The following is a 22,925-nucleotide window of genomic DNA, read 5'->3' as shown; positions in this document are numbered from 1 at the left end:
AAAATCTATTATCTGTCTCTGTCATTACATGCTTTCTCTTCTGTCTGATAAGTAATACTCATGTTATCCCTGGCAAATCACTTAATCTATCTGACCCTGTGAAATTAGGTTGGATTCAGTATATTCTGAGGTTCCTTCTTAGTTTGGTTATATTTATGACTTTTTATCTCTCCTGGGGCTTGATCTCAATATATTAAATATCATTTGCGTCATGAATATGAGGCTATTAGAGACATTAACTACAATATGTATGCACATCTTATGTTATATTTCTTGATTATTTTGTTGTTGTGTGATCAATTCTTCATTATCCCATTTAGGGTTTTCTTAGCAAAGATACAAGAGGAATTTAACATTTCCTTCTCCAGCTCATTTTGCAGATGAGAAAAATAAGGCAAATGGAATTAAGTGCTTTGCCCAAGGTCACACGGCTAGGATGTGTTTGAGGCTAGATTTGAACCCTGGTATTCTTGACTACAACACAGCACTTTATCCACTGTACAACCTACCTGCTTTTCAACATAAATAACAAATCCTGTTTCAAAGTCTATTGGGGGGGGCAAGAATCAGATAATATTTTTCTTTTTTTTGTTTAGTGAAGTAATTAAATAGGATCAGAAAACACTTTGCAAGCATTCAGCTAATCATTTAATGGTAATGATGGTCATAAGGTCATAGGATCATAGGTTCTCAATGCCTTCTCTCCCTAGAACCATCCTGCAAACTGGTGAGATACTGACATTCCTCAAGGATGGGACTCCCCAAACAAACAAACATAAAAAGCTTCAGTAGCTTCCTGTTGCCTCTAACATAAAATTCAAACTCTTGTTTGATATTTAAAGTCTTTCACAGTCTGCCTCCAAATTAAATTTCAAGATTGATTTCATCTTTTCCCTCATAATGCACTTATTATTTCAGTCAAATTGGCTCACTTGCTGTTCCTGAAAAGATTGTTTGCCTTGTGGACTTTTTAGACAAGTATTTCCTGATGTCTGGAATTGTCTATCTCCTCAAATTTGCCTCTTAGATTCCCCAGCACCATCCTATGCTGAGCCATCCTACAGATCTTCCATGGTCACCTTTAAACATTGAGCATCTGGAATCAAACTACTTTATAAACCGTTAGAAAATTTGATGTATTTAATCTAGATATTGTATCTAGATTAATAATCTAGATGTATTGTAGATGTGCTTATTCTTGAGTATGTTATTTCTTTCAACAGATTGAAAACTCCTGAAGGATACAATCTATTTCCATTTAATCTTTCTTAATCTGTTCTAATTTCTGTTATAATGGGGCAGCTAGGGGGCGCAGTGGATAGAGCACCAGCCTTGAATTCAGGAGGACCCAAGTTCAAATCTGGTCTCAGACACTTAACACTTCCTAGCTGTGTGACCCTGGGCAAGTCACTTAACCCCAGCCTCAGGGGAAAAAATAATAATAATTTCTGTTATAATGCTTGACAAATAACTATCACTAAATATTTGTTGGATTTAAATTAAGATCTGGGCTCACATTTAGGTTCTGATACTCATAAGCTTTATGATCCTGGACAAGTCCCTTTACTTTCATGTGCCTCAAATATTTTCCAACAGTTGTCAGTCAATCAATACAAGATTTTTAAGTCATTTGCTCTCTTCCAAACCATTGGGATAGAAAAGCAAAAAGGAAATAGCTCTTCCCCTCAAGAAGCTTTAATTCTCCTGGAAGAGACACCTGGACATATATTATTTTGTATAAACTAAGCATATATTATAATCCTAGTTTGTACAAAATAATCATAAGGGAATATGGAAGGAGAAAGAAGCTCACCAGCTGCTAAGGGGATGAGGAAAGATTTTCTATAGGAAGTAGAACATGAACCGACAATAAACATTGGGAGAGGAATTTCCCACATGGCTGAATCCCTAAGATACTCTTTGTGTTTGCATATTCTGATAAATCTCTTGTAAAGCAATATGTGCTCATTCAATCAATTCTGCTGTTTTCACTGATCATCTGAACTGCCAACATCTCTCTGAATTTTCTCAAGCACCGAGAGGAACGTGTTTGCCAAGGGAAGCATGATGTTTCCTAGATTTTGTTCAAAATGAGGATATATTTAGGGCAGTATAGAGGCAAGGAGCCATAGTCATTGCAGAAGACAACCTTCCATCTTTTGTGTCCAGAATAGAGGATAGGGGGCAGTAGAATTGAGAGCATTGAGGGGGTGAAGGACAATATTCAGTGGGAACCTTGCACTCAGCGGGACCTTGAGGCTACCTAGTCCAACCTGCTTATCTGATCCATAATGTAGTAAACAGCAAAGGCAAGATTTAAGCCCAAGTCCATAAGAAACCTTTTTTATGACCTTTTCATGTGCTATAATAATAACTCAATAACTAGGTGCCACAGTGGAGAAAGTGCCAATCCTGAAGTCAGGAAGATTCATCTTTCTGAGTTCAAATCTACCCTCAGATACTAGCTGGGTGACTGCACATGTTGCTGCATCCTGTTTGCCTCACTCATACATCTGTAAAATGAGCTGGAGAAGAAAAGGGCAAGCCATTTTAGTGTCTTTGCCTAGAAAACCCCAAATGGGTCAGGACGAGTAGGACATGACTGACGATAGCAATACCATAATAATGACTAGCATTCATGGAGTGCTTTCTATAACGCTTTCCTCAGAAAAATCCTAAAAAAAAGTAAGTACTTTTTATGATTTTCATTTTAGAAAATAGGAAACTGTTTGGGAAAAAGGGGGGAACTGATCTGCTGGGGGTCAAGTTAAACAGAGTTTGCCTCAATTGCATTAACTGTCAAATAAAGAGATTAACAGTATGTATCTCCTGATTGTGGGTGAATTAACTAAGATAACATTTGTGGGAGAAGTAGAGCCAAGATGGTAGACTTACTCATGATATCCCCCTATCACTCTCCATATCTTTAAATAATAATTCTATACAAATTCTAGAGCAGCAGAACCCACAACAAGATGAAATAAAACAATTTTCTATCCCAAGACAATTTAGTAGGTCATCTGGAAAAGTCCATTACACTTGGATAAGACTGAAACACAGTCCAGCTCAGTTCAAACCCTCTTATCCCTGGCCCTAACAAACCAGTAGCAGACCTTGAGAGCCAATGAAACAACAGCAGCAATGGCGACTCCCAAAATTCTCACTCACAGATGGTAAAGGGGTCAAACAATGGGTCAGAAGGAGATGACAGGGATCTCTTTGCTAGCACTGATGCGGGACTCTGTTTCTTTACCATACTTGAATCTAAGTCTCAGTCCTGGTTAGCAATCCCAGGGTGAGGAGGAGAAATAGCATATAAAAGCTTGTGGACACAGCACAGCAGGGACCCTCCTCACAATTTCAGGGCAGAAAAGAGTGCTTATGGTCTTTTGCAAAATATAGCACACTTCAAGAGAGAAGTAAACATTTGTCTTTAGATTATACTACCTTGGACGAACTGAAAACTTATAGATATCTAGAATTATCTGATAGCAGCTGTACAAAACTCCTGAATCTGGCAATAGTGCACCTTCCATCATGGAAGGAGAGACTTACTTTTAACTAAAACCTAAAAGTCAAGAAATAGCCTGGGAAATGAACAAACCATAAAAAAAGGATTTTAATTATAGAGAGCTAATATGGTATGAAGATCATACACACATTCAGAAGAAGATAATAAAGTAAACTTCCTATTCAAAACCTTCAAGAAACATCTGGATTGTTCTTAGGCCATGGAAGAACTAAAAACAAAAACAAACTGAAAATCAAATAAGAAAGTTAGAGAAAACATTGGGAAGAAACATGAAAGTGATGCAAACATATCCTGAAAAACGAACCAACAACTTATTAAAGGAGATGAAAAAAAATACTGAAGAAAATAACTCCTTAAAAAAAGACTAAGTCAAATGGTGAAGAAAGCACAAAAAAGTCAATGAGAAGAATGCCTTAAAAAGCAGAATTAATCAAATGGAAAGAGAGGCATAACAATTCACCGGGGAAAACAAAACACTCTTAAAAAAGTAAAATTGGATAAATGGTAAAAGGAAATAAAGAACTCACTAACATTTCTCTTAAACTGAGAATTGAGCAAATGGAAACTAAGAATTTTGTGAGAAAGCAAGACCAAAGAAAAACAAAATGATGAAAAAATAGACAATAATGTCAAATGGCTCATTGGAAAAATAGCACAAACAACAGTAACAGTTTGCTTGGGATTTCCAAGGAGAGATTATTTAAAACCACTGGTCTATCTGAAAGTCATAATAAAAAAACAAAACAAAACAAAACAAACAAAAAAAAAAAAACTAGGCATCATATTTCAAGAAACTATCCAGGAATATTGCACTAATATATTAGAACCATAGAGTAAACCAGAAACTGAAAGAATTCACAGATCATCTACTGAAAGAGATCTCAAGAGTTAAATAAAAATGAATATTATTTGTAAAGCCCATAGCATAATGCCTGGCACACAATAACTACTCTATAAATGGTAGCTATCTTCATTATCTCCATCATTTTCTGTTCAATGTTATCTCAATTTCAACTATAAAATAAAGAGTTTGGATTTCTAAGGTCACTTCTAGCTCTGATCTCTAACCGAATACTACATACATTATTGTTAGTTAATAATTATTAATAATTATCATTATTGTTATTTGTAGATAAAGAAATCGTGGTCAGAAATTTGAAGTGATTTGCTTTTTGTCCTAAGCTAGTCAGCACAAATTGTAAGATTTGAATCTATAACTTTTCAGCATCTAAGTATCATCCACTTTCTTCCCATTATATACTTCACAATAGAAAATTTATCAAGTATATAAATATCACTTAAATGAAAAGCTCAGCTACCTGGGACAAAGCAGAGAATAGGAACTGAGTCCTAAATTATTTCCAATAGGTAATATAGTTGTCACAGAGTCCATGACTGAAGGCTTGGGTGGAGCTTTTTCATTTGGTATTCTGCTTCTATCTACTGAATTTGAAACATTCAAACACCCAATGGCTAGTGGTACTGCCTGAAGTATACACACTGACATCAATCAGCCTGATAGGGAGGAAAGAGGCAGAAAAAGAGAGACAGGAAAACTAGATACATGAGGCTGAGGATATTGAGAGTCTAAGTAGACATCCTCAAGGGCATCACTGGGCTACAGCCCAATACAATAGTGGAATGTCATCATGAAACCCTTGAGTCATCAAGAAAAGAAGTCACCATAATGACTATTAGCTCTTTCTGGCTAGACCTTGTAAAATACTCATCTTTCATCCTCATGACAGCCATGGGATATCAGGCAGAAAAAGTGTTATTATCCCCATCTCATAGATGTGAAGTGCTCTGGATGTCTATTGCTCCTTTTATTGATATATTGTAAAAGACTCATAGGATCATAGTAGATTCAGTGTTGGAAAGAGACCCAAGAACTCTAATTTTGATCCTTTAAAGGAAACCTTGGAGAAGGGAAGTCATTTGCTCAGTATAAATAATAATAATAATAATAATAATAATAATAATAATAATAATAATTTTAATGATATCAATTATCACTATTATTGATAAAATTATGATAAATTGCCAATATATTGCACTTTGGAGAATGGATAGAGCCAAGCTTGATTCTGGAAAGACCCAAGTTACAGTCATTTCTCTGGCGCATTGGCTGTGTGATCCTGGAATAAGACATAACCTATCAATACTCTATACCAATGGTATTAAACACAATTAGAAATGGGGGCCACTAAATCATCCATTATGATCCCTAAAGACTATATATAATTAATATATATATATATATATGTATATATATATATATATATATATATATAATATATATATTGCTTTAGGAAACCATATATATGTATATAGATATAGATGAATATATAAATTAAGTAATAAATATATAAATGTGTATTTATATATTTAAATGAATAAATAGTTTTGTTATGTTGTTTACATTTCTATATGTAGGCATATACACATATATTTAAATTAGTACCACAACACATTAAAATCAAATAGGATTTTAATCTAATTTGAGTCATATTCGAAAGTATTGTGAGCCACATGTTCAAAACCCCTGCTCTAGAAAACTCCCTAGAACTTTGTAAGTTAAAGGGAAGATGTATATCTGCATTAGTAGAGGGAGTTAACCCACCTGGGAGTTCAGCATCTCAATGAAATCACAGATTTAGTTCCTATTGCTTTATTGCAATTCAAGTTTTATGTAGTTGTTTATATATATTATTGCTGTATATCAATATATTGAGACAGAGATTAGAGATATCCCCATTTTATATATGAGAACCTGTGAAGCTCGAGTTAGCACTCTGGATACCTTAGAATCAGCCGGAGTCAGGATAAGCAAAAGTCCTTGGTCTTTATTCTTGGTCTTTAGGGGTAGAAGTGAAGGGGATGGATGCAGAATCTCCAGGACCTTTCCTCTTCATCTACCTTCAAAGTGGCTCTGGCTAGTCTTCCTCCACCCCCTAGTTCCTCCTACAATTCTCTGTATACACCAAATGATTGAACCAGCACAGAATAGTGGGAAGGGCCATTTTCCAAGCATATTCTAATAGAGTATTGTCCAATCGATAATTAGTCATAAGTGCTCAGTTGTCCCACCTCAGTGCATCAACTCAGAGTTTTAGCCCTTTACAAGAACTCTGAGCCCCAGAGATATTACATGATTTTCATAATGTCATGCAACAAAGCAGTGTCATAACCATGATTTGAACCAAGTAATTTTGTCTCCAAGCCTGGATATTTGATTACTCCATCATTCTTTCTTACTACCATGCTGCTGTGGTTATTGTTATTGCCATTTGTCCTTCATTCTCAAAGAGCACCATGACATCAGGGACGTGCTGCTCTAATATGCAAGCTAATTGGATTTAAGTGAGGGAGGTCACCTGTCTCACTTTCCCCTCCAGAGACATCTGGATCCATTGGTAACATATGATGACTGGTGTATGGGCCTGGTCTGAAACCTCAAAAGATATCTTGGAGCTTATGAACTAGGACCATGCTTTAAACCCAAGTCACTCTGACTTGTTCACTATTTGGGTTCTAATTCTCTCCTCCGAATGAATGTAAATAACAATTGTTTGTATTTTGGCTAGAAATCCTAAGGTTCTTCTCCTTTTGATTATTTTTTTTTCTTTGTTTGACTAGGTAAAAGAGGCCATTCTCTGCCTCATTTCTTACCTAGCCTTATTCACTGAGACCTGTAAATGAATTTAGCTTAAAAGAATCAAAATTTCTCACACCATCCAGGGCTATTTCCAGTCATCCTGATCAATATTTTGCTACTGAACCCAAATGGCTCTAAAGAAGAAAGATAACCTTGGAGGAGAAAGTGAAGCTGGTAACTTTGCCCAGCCCTCCCTCACTTCAATCCAATTCACTTGCATCTCATGGAATTACCTCCCTGATATCATGGTGCTCTACCAGAACAAAGAACAAATAACTACCATTGGTCAGGAGTTGGAGACTACTGACTAGGACCAACTGGAACTGGAAAGATACTATCATGTAGTATCAACATGAAGGATAAAAAAGAACACAAAAATAATTTTCCAATGATGTTCATTTTAAATTAAAAGGAGTCTTGTCATGGAATATGCTCCAAGCCTTAGACTAGGGTCATGAAATGGGGTCATTTTCTAATGATGTGCCTAAATAAAGTTTGTCTAAGTTTCATTCTCCAGTTTTAGTAATTGGCTTTTTCTGATTCACAAGAACAAAAGCAAATTTCCTCTTTCTCCCCTTCTTTGGAATTTCCCTCTAAGCAAAGCCAAAACAAGAGAACACATTTAGTATAGACCTTTGCTCTGATCATCTTTACTCCACTCAAGGGCAAGGCAGTGCTTCATTTGCACTCTGTCAGCCAGAACTAAGAAGCATGATCCCTCTGCCCATTAAAGAGCACAATTCTCCTTCTCTGACCCCATTTGTGGATTTTTGTGGGAAGAAATGGATTCAGAAATGAGTCATTTCTCTACAAGACTCTATTCTAGTGAGTGGAGTTAAAGCTATCGTAGTTTTCTCCCTGTAGCAGAGAATGAATGTTAAAGTGTTCAAAGGAGGGATAGGTGAGAGGATAAAGATGAATCATCCTAGAGAGCTCAGAAATAGAAACAGATGAGTGATGTTTCCATTTCATTGTCCTTGTAAATAAATGGATGCCTCAAGGATTCCATTTGCTCTAAGAATTGATTGGTTTAAAATAACACCTAAGTGATAGAAATGTTTAGGTGTTTCTGAGGAGGCATTTCTTTTAAAGAAAGGGGTAGATTTGATGGGAAAATATTTCAGATCCAAAATTCATAAGCAAATATTCTTGGAGAAAAGCAAAGCTCTACATCAATCAACACAAAATTTCAGATACTGTCCATGTCTCAGGCATTATGCTAAATTTCAGGGGTACAAACACAAAGAAGAAGCCATTCCCACTCTCAAGGAGCTAAATTCTAAAAAGGGAGACCATGTACCTAAATGGATACACACATATAAATTAGATATGAAATAACCATTGCTTAGTTTTGAAGAAACTAATGGTAGTGGGTAGGGATAGGTCAAAGTAGAAGGAAGAACGAGACAGACCTGCAGAAATGGTGTTTGCTTTTAAATAAAATAGATATGAGATTGTAGAAACCTGTCTAAATTCAAGATAGGCTTATTCTTCTAGCAAAATTGCAAAGGATATGGAATCTTGATTGTGTTTTGCCTCTCCTTTCTTCCTAAGATGATTTCCTCTAGTCATCTATCTCAATAACTAGTTCCTACAATTTCTTTGTGGTGGTTGTTCTTTTTTTTTTTTTTTTTTTTAACCTGATCCAAGCTTGCAACCAGCAAAGGAGCCTATGCATTCATTCATGCTAAAGTATTAAAGATGTCTTGTGATTATTTATTTGCCTTATCTAGTAACATACAATCATTCTTTTGGTGATGACAATCAAGAAATGGATCCCTAATAGTTGAATTTAAGACTAAATAGAGACTTTTTTGTTTGGTTTTGACAAGGTTGTCCTTGGTATCCCTGATGTGAACTCATTGAACTCATCAGACCACCTTTGCTTGGAGTTCTTGCTAATACATGTTTTCAAAAATAATTCTGAAGAATGAGTCAGATTGCAAACTTCCAGACCTGGCAGCTTTGACCCTGTATTTCCCTCTTTGTGTTAAAGTCAAGACTCTCTAAGGTTTTGCTTCTTCTGTGCAGGATATTGGAATCCATGCAGAAAGGAAAATCTATAATCTCATTGCTTTCCGTTGTTTGTTTGGTTTCCATCCAGTTATGCCTCGTTTTGCGGAACAAGTGGAGGTGGCCATTGAAGCTTTGAGTGCCAATGTGCCTCAGCCCTTTGAGGAGAACGAGTTCATTGATGCTTCTCGTCTGGTGTATGATGGAGTTCGAGACATCAGGAAAGCTGTTCTCATGATTCGGGTATGTAAGCAGCTGGGAGAACAGAGATGAAAATGAACAGAAAGCAATTAGCCCTATTTAGGACGGGAAGGGTTAACCCACTTTTTAGTTAAACTTTTTAACCTTTTTGATTGTGTGTATTTGGAAAGGAATGCCAGCTGGAGAGTTTCCCACATTTACCATCGACAATGGTCTTTAGCTACTATCCAATGAGTAGGAAAAACAGAGGTGCCACAGGTTACGTGCTTAGTGGGAAAATGGTACTTTGCATTCCTGAGTGTTTTCAAGTGATCTCTCCTCCTGGTCTCTTCTGCTATATTCCTTCATAGCCCTTTTTTGCTTCTATCAAGTTGGGACAGAGAGGTGCCCCTTTATTGTTTTCACCTGCTTTGCTACTTTCCCCAAAATCTCCATAGAATTAGAAATTTTTTTCTGAGTATAGTGAGGGTTTTCTGATGGGATTCCCCTTTCTTTTCCTCACTTCTGGACTCTACCAAATATATCTTTTGGATAAAGAGTCTTTGTAAGACTCTAGGCAATCTCTGTTTTCCATTCAGGAACACTGGGCTCTGTGTGTCCTAATACTTTACACCTAAACAGCATATTTCACCTTTCAAAGGCATTTGGAATACATTGCAGCAATAACTAAGTGGGAGGATCATAGATTTAGAGTTTAAAGGACCATGGAGTCTTGGAGTCCAGTTTCCTCATTTTACTGATGGGCCTTCTCAGGCAAAGAGATTGTGACTTATGTAGAGTCCTTAAATTGTGTCTGAAGTAAAAATTGAATCCAGGTCTAATGATTCCAAGTATTCACCTATTTCACTATACTTCCTCTAGTCCTTATCTAGGGAAAGATAACATGCAATAGTAGAAATGCTATGGGCTATAGCACAGTAAAAAGGAGATTCATTGAGAGTTAAGGGACCTGGATTCAAATCATGACTCTGTGTCATTTATTCCTGTGTAAAGCAATCACTTAGTCACTCTGTGCCTCTGTTTCCTCATCTGTAAATGAAGAGTTTGAACTAGATAACTTCTGAGGGTCTTCTTATTTCAAGATCAATATGCTCAGTCAGTGGAGAACTAGATTCAAGTACTATTTCTGACATATTAACTATATAGCCATAATTAAATAAATTCCTTGAGCCTCATCTGTTTTTAAAAAAATACTAATACTTCACAGGTTTGTTGAAAGATTTTGATAAGTTATAATAATGTGGGCAAAACACTTTATAAATCTTAAAGGACTATGGAAATGCCCACTAATTATCTTTATGTGTCCCCAGCATATATAACCCATAGCAAAGTCATGTTTTTAAAATTCATTCATTCATCCCTTAATTCATTCTTATGGCCATATTAAATCATGTGAGGTAGACAGAGATGACATTATTAGACCCATTTGATAGACAAGAAAACTGAGGCTGCTAAATATAAAAGCCTTCTTCAGCTACTTAAGGACCTGCAGATACTTGTTATAGAATGATGACCCAGGTCTTGTGATGCCTGTGGTGAGGTTCTCAGTGGGATAAAATCTTTACTTTTACACAGAAATATATCACATTGTGACTTAAGGACATCCATTCCCAATCTCAGTTTTTCTAATGGGACTTTAACTATATTTATTTTTTATTCATTCATTCATTTGTTCATTCACTCATCTATTTATTTTGTGGAGGATAGGAGGAAGAAGGAGGCAAAGTCAGCAAATCAATGACTATTATTCATCATCAAGATAATAGAGTCACACAGAAGAAACAGAAATATGGAAGGGAAATAGGAAAATTGTGAAATTTGACCTCACATTTCAATCAGTACCCATTGCCTAAGAGGTCACACAGGGCTGATTATAAATTCTCTGGTGCTAGAATCAGGGCCAGCCCTGAGTGAAATTGGTTCTGGGAAAGTCTGTCCTCAGTTCCCACATTTTCATTTTTCCCTTTTTTTGCCCCAATCCAGCCTCCCCCTTTGATTACTACTCTTAATGCCTTTGTGGGAAGTACTTTGTACCAGTTGGAATCAAACGATTTTGTCTGATCTTGTCTTGTGACTTTAGAAGGCATTTAAATTGGACCTTAGTTCTTATCTCTCAAATGAGGGAATTGTAGTGATGGTAGGAGGAGTAGACTACTATTACTACTATATTACTATTATTTGTAGTAATAGCATCACTAGTAGTAACAGTAGTAAGAGTAGAAGTGGTAGTAATGGTGGTGGTAGGAGGAGGAGTGGTAATAGTCAACATTTATGCAGTACCTACTAGACATAGTCACATATAAGCATTCACAAATATTATTTATTTGATCCTTACAACAACCCTGGAAAGTGGGTACTACTATTTTCATTTTACAGATGAGAATACTAAGACAAACTAAAGCTAAGTGCCTTCTCCAGAGTCATATACCTCAAAAATTTCTTAGGTGGAATTGAAACTCAGGTCTTCCTAACTCTTAGCTCAACTAGTTATGTATTGGGACTCTTAATATATATATATATATATATATATATATATATATATATATATATATATATATATATATATATATATATATAATTTTTATGAACCTCAATAGTAATCCTGGCTCTGCACATACTATGTGGGAAACTTTGGATAGATCACTCAATTAGCCAATGAATAAGTATTGTTAATCACCTACTCTCTATGAGATACTGTGCGGCAGAAACTTTACCCATAAAGTGTTTACACCATTGTTACCTGAATCTCGTTCTCCTCCTCTCCAAATGAAGGGATTAAATTAGATGGCCTCCAATGGTCTGTTAGACCTCGGTTTCTTTATCTGTGAATGGGGATAAAAAATATATTATCTATCTCACCCCATTATTATTGGTAAAGTAATATATGAGCCAGATACCAATATGAACTTCTAAGCTATGAATTCTGATCCTTGACCACTGTCTTGTGTTATCCTCCCAGCATAGTATATTATATTATGGTATGGAGTTCTTCCCAATATGAGTTGAAATAAGTAACTGCTGAGCTCTTTTTTATCTCTAGATTATGTGATAACTTTCCATATATTGCATAATGGAAAACAGATCTAGAATGACTTGCTCATTTCTTCAAATGACTTTTGTTATTGTTTTATTGAGTTTCAGAATATATTATGTTAATAGTTTGATTTGTATTGCATTCAAACTGTAAATTAACTTTAAGAAAAATCATCATTTTTATTATATTGGAAAAAAGAAAATTGGTCTCTGAGTGTTCATGTTACTGATGAAGAGACTGACACTCATGGTGGGAAGCTTCTCGTCCCATTCTGCACTGTGTTAATAGCAGAGCCGGCTGAGGGGTAAGACTCATGCTTCCTATGCTCTCTCCATTTACCTGTTTTCCAAATCAGATGTGGTCATCTAGTTCTTATACAGTCTGTATCTTATCCTCCATGAAAAAAGTGAGGATTCTTAGACTGGTGTTCTATTTACCACTTTCCTCCTCTTGAACAGGGTCGTTAAGAACAAAATACAACAGTGAGTGGAGAATGACCTTCTGTAGCCCTCAGAGACCTTGGCTCCTTCCCAGCTAGCAGCCATTCAAGGGGTTAAGCAAATCTCCGGACAGCTCTTCAGCTGAAAATTGGAATTTGTAGGAATGGATAGAGTGTCTTTGTGGAAAATTGCTGAAATCATAGCATTCTGTGCTGTTTTGCAGCATTTGAGTTTGTATTGTGGAAAAGCCCAGAGTACATCTAGGGAAATAAACAGCATTCTGTCAGAGCCATCACCATCTTTACCAACTTAATCTCAGGCCAGCTGAGAATGTAATGATCCTCATCAGTGTATGTGTTCATGTGCACACATACATATATGTGCTAATGTACACACACACACATGTGTGTGTGTGTGTGTGTGTGTGTGTGTGTGTACTCCCAAGCACCACAGAAATCATAGAATACCACGGTAGAATACCCTGGGCCTAAAGTGCTAAAGTTAGCGTGAAGAATGCTCATTTCCAAGTTAATTGGTAATTGTTCTCTATGTTTTGCTCTAATACAACCATAAAACGTCAGAATAGGAAAAGACCTCACTCACTGGTCACCTAGTCCAACTAAACTAGAGAAAAAAATTGTTCTACAAAATCCCCACAACTAATCAGTGCTACAATACAGGGATAAAGTAGGTATTTTATTTATCTATTTATTTATTTAGTTTTGGTAAGGCATTTGGAGTTAGGTGACTTGTCCAGGTCATACAATTAGTGTTAATTAATCTGAAGCTAGATTTGAACTCAGGTCCTCTTGACTTCAGGGACAGTACTCTGTCTATCCACTGTGCCATTTAGCTTCCCTTAAAACATGTATTTTCACTGATTGGGAATTCCCATGTGGGAAAAACTTGGTGTTGCAGTGGATAGAGAAATGGACCTGGAATCAGGAAGACCTGAGCTGAAATATGGCGTCCGACACTACTAGTTGACTAACTCTGGCAAGTCACTTCACTCCATTGACCTCAGTTTCCTCATCTGTAAAATGAAATGGAGGAAGAAATACCAAACCACTCCAGGATTTTTGCCCAGAAATTCCCAAATGGAATTATAAAGAATTGGACATAATTGAAAAGTGACTAATCAAGGGCACATGAAAAGACTCACTCTTCCAATTTAAAACAGCATGTTCTCTACAAATTTTAATTTTCGAGTTTCCTGGAATATATGAACTTAAATGGATAGTATTGGAGTCAGTAATAATTGTGTTCAAATCCTACCTTAAAAAACATAAATTGTCTTTGTCCTTAGCAAGTCACATCAGCTTTACTTGCTGATATGCAAAATGGTGATAATAATATTATTTTTTTCATGGGTTGATTTTAAGAATCTAATAATACAATTTATCTAAAGTGCTATGTAAATTTGATCCATTTCTATTTGACAAGGAGTTATAAATTGGGGTAAAGGAGGTGATCTCTTCCTTATAAAAAGTTTACTAAGCCAATAAAATTACCCATCTGTCCTTAGGCAATTAGGTCTTTCAGTGGATAAATACTCAGGGAATTGAGTCAGGAAGATCTGGGTTCAAAAGTAGACACGTATTAATTGTGTGACTCTGTGCACATCATTCAACCTCTGTCTGCTTGGGCTGCACAATAGACATCTCTCTCTCTCTCTCTCTCTCTCTCTCTCTCTCTCTCTCTCTCTCTCTTTATATATATATATATATATATATATATATATTTTCCCAAAGTATATTACTCCCAAAGTTGTCATGAGGATCAAATAAAATAATATTTGGAAAATTCTTATCACAGTGTCTTTCATGTAGTAGGGACGATATAAATATTTGGTCTCTCTCCCCTCCTCTTCCTTCTTCTCTCCTTTTTTTCCTTCCTCTCCCTTCCCCTTCTCTTTCCTTTTCCTCTCTGCTTCTTTGCTTTTCTCTCCTCCCATAACCTCCTGCCCTCTTCTCTCCTGTCCTGTTTTCTCCTCACCCCTCCTTTTTCTCTAAGACAAGTTCACACTTTCTGATTCCAGTCTCTCAGAAATAGAAGAGAGGTTGTCTTAAGTCATGTTGTATTGGATTCATGAAAAAGGGGGTTCACTGTGAAAGTGATATTGACATGTTAATAAGGTTTCCTAAGTCATGTTTGACTGACTTATGAAAAGCAATGTCAAGTGTTTGTAAGCACCTGTTTACTTTGAAGGGATAATTATGAAGCATTATTGCCTATTCATTAAAGTAGACTCCTCCAGGGACCTTTACACAGCAATACCAAGAGGGGGACACTAAATGTACTGGAAAAATTAAAATATTTAATCATTTAAAATCATGAATAATTCAGCCTTTGCTAATTCAAATTGGGCCTTACTTGTCTAATCCCAATTGAAGCTTTTTGTAACAGCCTCCTATATGTCTGCAGGCACTAAATCACTTTTGAATGAATGAATTAATGAAAAACACAAATAAACTGATTAAATGCTTATTATAATACTTTTACAATTTGTTTATGATGGTATTACAAAGATTTGGGGTTATAGATTTAGAAAAATAGAATGTTTTGGAAACCATCTAATTTAACCTCATTTTGTATATGAGGAAACTTAGGCACATGTTAAGTGACTTGTGTAAGGTAACACAAGTATTATGCCATAAAAAACAATTTTGAACCTTCATCCACTGACTCCAATTTTAATGTTCTTCCCTCTGGGCCACTCTATATAATTCACATAGTTCATTTTTGACATCACATTTTAACTTATTAAGAACATAGTGTACTATGTTTAACATATATTAGATTATTTGCTGTCTAAAGGAATGGGGAAGGGGAAGAGAGTCAGAAAACAATTGGAATGCAAAATTTTATTAGGGTGAATGTTGAAAACTATGCATATGTTTTGAAAATAATTTTTAAAAAAGATAAATCTTAAAAGTTGTTTTATATTTAATGTGAGAAAATTTAAATACTAAAATATTTTTTTTAAATAAGTAATGCACATCAAGTTTTATATTTTCAAAGCATAATTTCTCTTGGTTTTTTTTAAGATTAATTAATATTGAATCTTACCCTGGCAGAAAGATTTCCTTGTTTTTTTGTTTTGTTTGTTTTTTTCATGGTGGTTAGTGCCTTCTTCAATTGGATAGATTTTCTCAATTTTGTCTCTACTAGGAGTATAGGAGCTCTTTGAGGGTTATTATTTTTTTTCAGTCACATTGGACTCTTCATGACTATAAGGACCATACTATCCATGACATTTTCCTGTCAAAGATATAGGAATAGTTTGTCATTTTTTTCTCCAGTGAATTAATGCAGAGATTAAGTAATTTGTTCAGAATCACTCAACTAGTGAGGATCTGAAGTCAAATTTGAACTCAGGGCCTCCTTACTCCAAATCCAACACTCTATCCTTTGAGCCATCTAGCGGTCTTTCTTGAAGTTAGGAAATGTTAATATTTCTTTATAGCCACTGAATTTGATATAAAATTTGGCATGTATTCATGTATTTGGAGATAGAGAAATGTTTAGTGACTAAGTAACTGACCTTAATCCTCCCAAGGTTTTCAACTCCTACCGTTTTATATTGCCCTCTACATTTGAAAAAAAAAATAATCATTTGTAAGGGAAGCCATAAAAATCCCTTGTCATCTAGGACTATCCTCTTCCTTCAAGCCTGATGGCACTGTTGACAAATTAAAATTCTTCCAAATAGTCTTCCCAGATCATTCAACAGAAAGTGCTCTTATTTCCTCAAGCACACTCAAACATTTATTCCTGGAGTTCTTTTTGACCCAATCAAGCTTGAATTTCTTTTTGTACAAAAGGAGAAAAAAGTGTCTTCTGAGCTGTGATTCATTCATTGCTCCATGGGAACTCCTGTTGAAGAAATTCCTTTCTCTGATGTGGAGCAACAATTGTTCTGGAACTGGTAGAATGCTTTGGAGTCATATGGGAGCAGTAGAAAGTTAATTGTCCAACTTCACAAAACCAGGATGGGGTGGAGGCAGAATTTAAACACAAGCACTGCTAATGTCTAGGTTAATTTTCTGTCTATTAAATTTTTGCTGCCCCCTCAATCTGCTGCTTTAGAACTGGGACATGATTTAAAAGTAACCCAGAGGAATCTTCTCATTTTACAGATTGGGAAACTGAGGTCCACAAACACATATGTTTGCATAAATGCATTTGAGGGATGTGCATATGTGTATATCTGTATGTATGGGAGTATTGTATAATCTATCTATATCTATTTAAGCAAATATTTAGTCCCTCTCATTAATTTAAATTTAAAATTTAGGTAGCTAGATGTTGGGGAGAATGGTCTGTTAAGCCACAGCAAAAAAAAAATGATTTTAAAATTGTGTTTCTTTCAGCAGACACACAATAATTTTATGTTCAAATAATCCCTCATTATCCTTTCTCAGTATAAATAATATATCTATTTTTTTAAAATGGATTTTAAAAAGCAAAATCTGTTATGTATTCAGTACTAGTTCAGGAAGCAAAGCAAATAGCTGCTTTCCCCTCCTTCCACAAGCTGACTGTTCCCTTATCCCCCTTTTCTTCTTCCCAACAAAGAACTAATTGTACTATTGAAAAGGAAGGACATCAGTGTTTCACACACTTATTAGAGTGGATGGGACCTTGAAAGGTCAAGTACTCCATCACCCTGTCTCTAGATTCTCAATAAAGGTTTGACAAAGATAGAGAGGTAACAAACCCAATGTGTGGAAAGGGCAGTAGACTTGGAAATGGAAATATGGGTCCAAAGTCCAGTTCTGACATTCTGAGTGAGTCATCCTCACTCTGTGGCTTAGTTTGCTCATCTATAAAATGGAGATAATAATGCTTAGCATTATATACTTGTTCAGGATCAAGTCAAGATAATTGGCACATATTGGTTGATAGCTATGTGCCAGGCTTAAGCTAATCACTGATGATACAAAGAAGGCCAAAAGCAGGTCACTGTTCTTAAATTTACAGCCTAAAAGTGGAGAAAGCCATCAAACACTATGTACAGACAAGCCATTTTTCAGGCTAAATTGGAGATACTCAATGGAGGGCAAGTATTAATGTTAAGGTGAATGTTTCTTATGTTAATAGTAGGTATTAGCTGGTATTTGAAGCAAGCCAGAGAAATTAGGAGGCAAAGATGAAGAAGGAAACCATTTTTGATATTGGGCACAGCCAATGTAAATGTCCAGTCATATGTAAACTCTAAGTCTGTGTCCAAGGCACTCCAGGAAGCCTATGCCGTGTAATGTCCGGGCTACCTTTCTGGAGGGCGATGGGACCAGCCTCGGTCCCAGCAGAATAATCACCATCAGAATGGTCAGGAATAAAGTACAAAGTTTTTATTATCTCTTTCAGTCTCCCAGTCTGAACCAGTCTGGCTCACAGTCTCCGCCAGCAGAATGACTCATACTGTGACTGTCTGACCTAGTCTCTTCCAGCAGTCTGCCAGTCTGCCAGTCTCCCCCACAGTGGAGGCAGGAGAACCACCACCAAGCTGGTCAAAAATAAAATGTCTCTCTTCTAGTTCTTCTTAGCCTTACCTTATTGCAGTTATATCATTACAACACTGATTCTGTATGAACTTAGAGAGCCATCACATCACCATGCTAAGTACTAAGTATATATGGGAACTAGAGAACCATCATCTCCTCAATTCCACTGAGTTAACACCTTGTTTCAAGCATACTTCTCCAGAGTTCTGGCTCTCTACAATGTAGCCCTTCTCAGAATATTGTTTTGAAAAACATAAAATAAAATACATGGAAAATACAAAGGAAATAATCAGATTTGAAATTATTATTTTTAAAATAAGTTTGTTGTTTCAAACATTATATATATGCACATATATTTATATATAAAATATTATAAATATTGTAAGTCTTCAATTTTCTTGTGGCATATTTTGGGAATTTCTTGGGGAAAAAAATAATAAAACTTGGCTTGCCATTTCCTTCTTCAGTTGATTTTGAGGAAACTGAAGCATACAAGATCAAGTGATTTGCTCAGAATCACACAGATAGTAGATGTCTGATGCCAGGATTGAACTCTAGTATTCCTGACTCCAGAACTATCTACTGTGCAACCTACCTGCCCCTCAAAGTCTATAGGTCTCATCTTAAGAAACTAACATTTGACTAATTTTGTTTCATCTAATCTGGGATTCGCAGAATGGGTGAAGCAGGTGTATATTTGCTGAGCCTGGTCTTTTTGTGGTGGCAAAGAAATCATGTAGTGACAGGAAATGAAGACAGTATTTCATGGAAAGTGCAGAGGAAGCTAGAAGACCCTATCAGATTTGGCATCCTCCTTTTATGATTCAAGGGGGAGGATTAGGAATGGTCAATGTGAACATGTGTCTGTGCTGTGGCAGGCTGAGGTTTTGGACTGTGCTGTTCTAGCACTCATGTATAGCATACATCAGAACTTAAGTAGAAGGAGATGATGGAGCTTTGGCCCAGACTTCGCCTTAAACTACCTTTGGAAAAGACATATCAGGTGGCAAGCACACAATGGTATTATTACTTACCCTAAAAACACTTATTTTTAAATTATACCTTTTATTTTCAAAATAAATATAAAGACAGTTCTCAACATTCACCCTTCCAAAACTTGTGTTCCAAAATTTTCTCCCTCCCTTCCATTTACTCTCCTCCCCTAGACAACAAATAATCCAATATATATATATTAAAATATGCAATTCTTCCACACATATTTCCACATTTATCAAAGCACTTACTTTTTAATGCTGGATACTGAAAGTTCAAAAAGTCTTAAGTAAACCCAAGGAAATGATATTTAATTGTGAAATATGAGATATGGTCACAGATTTAAGAGAGATTTTATCATAAGGACTTGCCTACTTTCCAGAGTTGTTATGAGGGTCAAATGGAATATTTGTAAAGAAATTCATAAGCTTCAAAGAGATATGTGAATGCTAACTATAGTTATTCCCTATTTGTTAGATATGACAAGCTGCTCACACCCACTGTCACCCTCCATTACCCTCTGAATAATTCTAGTTGCTAATTCTTTGAAGATCAATTATTGCTCAGAGTTTAGAAGCAAAAGGCCTTTAGAGGTCATTTAGTTCAAACTCCCCAGCCTATTTTTAATTTTTTAAAAAAATTTACCACTTTTTCTTTTTACATTTTTATTTTTATAATAATAGGTTTTTATTTTTCAAATTACATGTAAAGACAGTTTTCAACATTCATCCTTGCAAGAGAGAGAGAGAGAGAGAGAGAGAGAGAGAGAGAGAGAGAGAGAGAGAGAGAGAGAGAGCAAAGTACAATAACAACAAAGGTAAAAATATGATGTTGTGGTCTACATTCAGTCCCATAATCCTCACTCTGGATGCAGATGTCTCTCCATCCTAAGTCTATTGGAATTGCCTTGAATCACCTCACTGTTGAAAAGATTCATGTTCATCAGAGTTGATCATCAGATAGTCTTCTTGTTGCTGTGTCCAGTGTTTTCTTGGTTCTTCTCACTTCCCTCAGCACCAATACATGTTAGTCTCTCCAGACCTCTCTGAAGTCACCCTGCTGAGCATTTATTATAGAACAATAATATTCCATTATATTCATATATACTATGATTTATTCACCCATACCCCAGCTAATGGCATCTATTCAGTTTCCAGTTCCTTGCCACTATGAAAAGGGCTGCTACAAACATTTTTGCACAAGTGGATCCTTTTCTCTCCTTTATGATCTCTTTGGGATTCAGAACAATAGAAACACTGCTGGATCAAAGGGTATGCACTAGCCCTTTGGGAATAGCTACAGATTGCTTTTCACAATCAACTCCCTCAGTTTAGAGATGTGGAACTGAAGCAAAAGAAGGAAAAGGACTTGATCAAAGTCACACAGGCAGAACAAAGTAGCAGTGAGTCACAATCCTTCAACTTATAGACAGTATGCCCTCCATGGCAATATTAATCTTGCTAGGTAGATTCATAGTGAGGAATGGCAAAATCAAAATTAAAGGAAGATATTTACCATACCTAAGGGAATAAACCCATTTTCCAAATCTCTAATGGATTATAAATATACAAATATAAATAATAAATTAATTATAGGCCATCTTAATTGGATGAATATTGAGTTAATTGAGTTAACATTCCACTGCCTTCTTTAAGATCTTTATTTCTGTTTTAACATGATAGGATTCTATAATCCAAATCATCTTCAGGTCTTTTTCTGAACCTGTCCAACTTTCCTTTAGTTTTTCTAATTTGTGAGTAAGAATTCCCACTGAAGAAAAAACCCATCTTAAGTGGCTAACAAAAAAATTCAGCTTTGACATGATATGATTCTATAATCCAAATCATCTGCAGATCTTTTTCTGAGCCTAACCAACTTTTCTGTGCTTTTCCTAACTTGTGAGTAAGAAGGCCCACTGAAGAAAAAACTCATCTTTTCATAAGTGGCTAACTCAAAAAAAGTAACAGCATGAGTAAGCTACAATTTAACATGCAATTAGTTAACTGCATATGCATACAGCTATTTGTGAGGACTGTTTGGGTGGACTTGCTATGTGTGTGGGTGTCTATGTTTAAAACATAAAGAACTGAGGAATCTGAGTTTTGGAAAAGACCTTGGAGGCCTTTTAGTCTAACTGGTGCTTGAAAAAAGGGTTCCGATATGACTCAAAATGGACAAGCCATCATCTCCTTTAAATCTTTGCTTAAATATTTTGCCGAGGGGAAACTTTTGAATAATTCTATTAAAAATTTTCCCCAAATTAGTTCATTTTTCCATATCTTCATGGATGGCAAAAAAATATCTTCCATTTCTGATGTGCTGAAAGGAAGAAGTGGATAATAAAAAGACAAAAATAGATGGGCCCTATATCTTTGCTCTCTGGCATGAGTGACTCCATCTTTAACTTAGCCTTCATTTCAGTGTGAAATGAACAATTTTGTACACCCACCGTGTGCCTATGTTTCCCTCCTTCCCCAATCCTCTTTTAACCATTTTGTAAAACTCAGATGTCAGGCTTTCTTTTTTTTTCAAGGCCAGCTACAGATTACTAAGCCACTGAAACATCTCCAAGACTTCTATCTTTCCATTTTTTTTTATTTTTATGTAAGTGTGCCTGTCTGTATATGTGTGTGTGTGTGTGTGTGTGTGTGTGCCTGTGTGTAAGAAATTGTTTCAGACCTCATATGGTTCGCAGGACAAACCTATCAGTAAGTGATATCAATAAATTCCCCTTCATTGGCTTTCACCAGCACCAATAACAACAAAATCTATCTGATGTGAATAATAACTTTTCACACTGCGATTCTTTTTACCATGGTGACTTCAAATCTGACCATCTGGGAACAAAACTCAAATTCAATGAGCATTTTTTCAGTTCCTGCTTGGTGCGAGGCACTGCACTGTCCAAGGTACTTGGACTCAAATGACAAAGTCAACCCTCCCTTTCCAGTCCTGGTTGTGATGCTTACTATCTCTGTCAATCTTGTTCATGACATTTTCTTCCTGTGATCTTTTCATCTGGAACATGAGGGACCTCGATTAAATATCTATTTAGTCTTTCCCAGCTCTAAATTGAAAAGGTAGCTAGGTATTACAGCAGAGAGCCAGAGAGCTAATCCTGGAATCAGGAAGATCTGAATTAAAATCTTGCCTCAGAATCTTACTAGTTGTATGATCCTGAGAATCTTCCTTAGTTCTCTCAATCTCAGTTTCCTTATCCATAAAATGGAGAAAGTAAAAACATTTATCTTTTAGGGATTTTGTAAGAATTGAATGATATAACATAATAGTTTTGCAAATCTCAAAAAAATACTATAAATACTAGCTTTGACCATAAAATATATAATGATTTTAGGTTATGAAGTCTTTTGCAGGCATTTTCTTATAACATCCTCACAGACAACCTTGCAAGTCAAACAATTCCACTATAATCCACTTTCCAGATAAGGAAACTGAGTCTCAGAGATGAAAAGCAGTTTGTCTAAAGTTACACAATTAGCTGTAAGAGTTAATGAATGCAAACCAAGTCTTCTGACTACAAGTGCAG

The 22,925-nt window shown here is 35.9% G+C and overlaps 1 protein-coding gene across 1 annotated transcript in view; it reads left to right on the top strand.

Moving 5' to 3' along the window:
* CTNNA2 (catenin alpha 2) overlaps positions 1-22,925 on the top strand; it is a 1,514,496-nt gene that overhangs the window by 1,392,869 nt on the left and 98,702 nt on the right. Inside the window, 1 exon segment of the mRNA XM_074285480.1 lies at positions 9,295-9,446. Within this exon segment, the coding sequence (XP_074141581.1) occupies positions 9,295-9,446 (152 nt within the window).

The sequence above is a fragment of the Sminthopsis crassicaudata genome, chromosome 2 (genome assembly GCF_048593235.1).
Source record: "Sminthopsis crassicaudata isolate SCR6 chromosome 2, ASM4859323v1, whole genome shotgun sequence".
Classification (NCBI taxonomy): domain Eukaryota; kingdom Metazoa; phylum Chordata; class Mammalia; order Dasyuromorphia; family Dasyuridae; genus Sminthopsis; species Sminthopsis crassicaudata.
The sequence above is the reverse complement of the archived record's forward strand: the minus strand, read 5'-3'. Positions and strand labels throughout refer to the sequence as shown.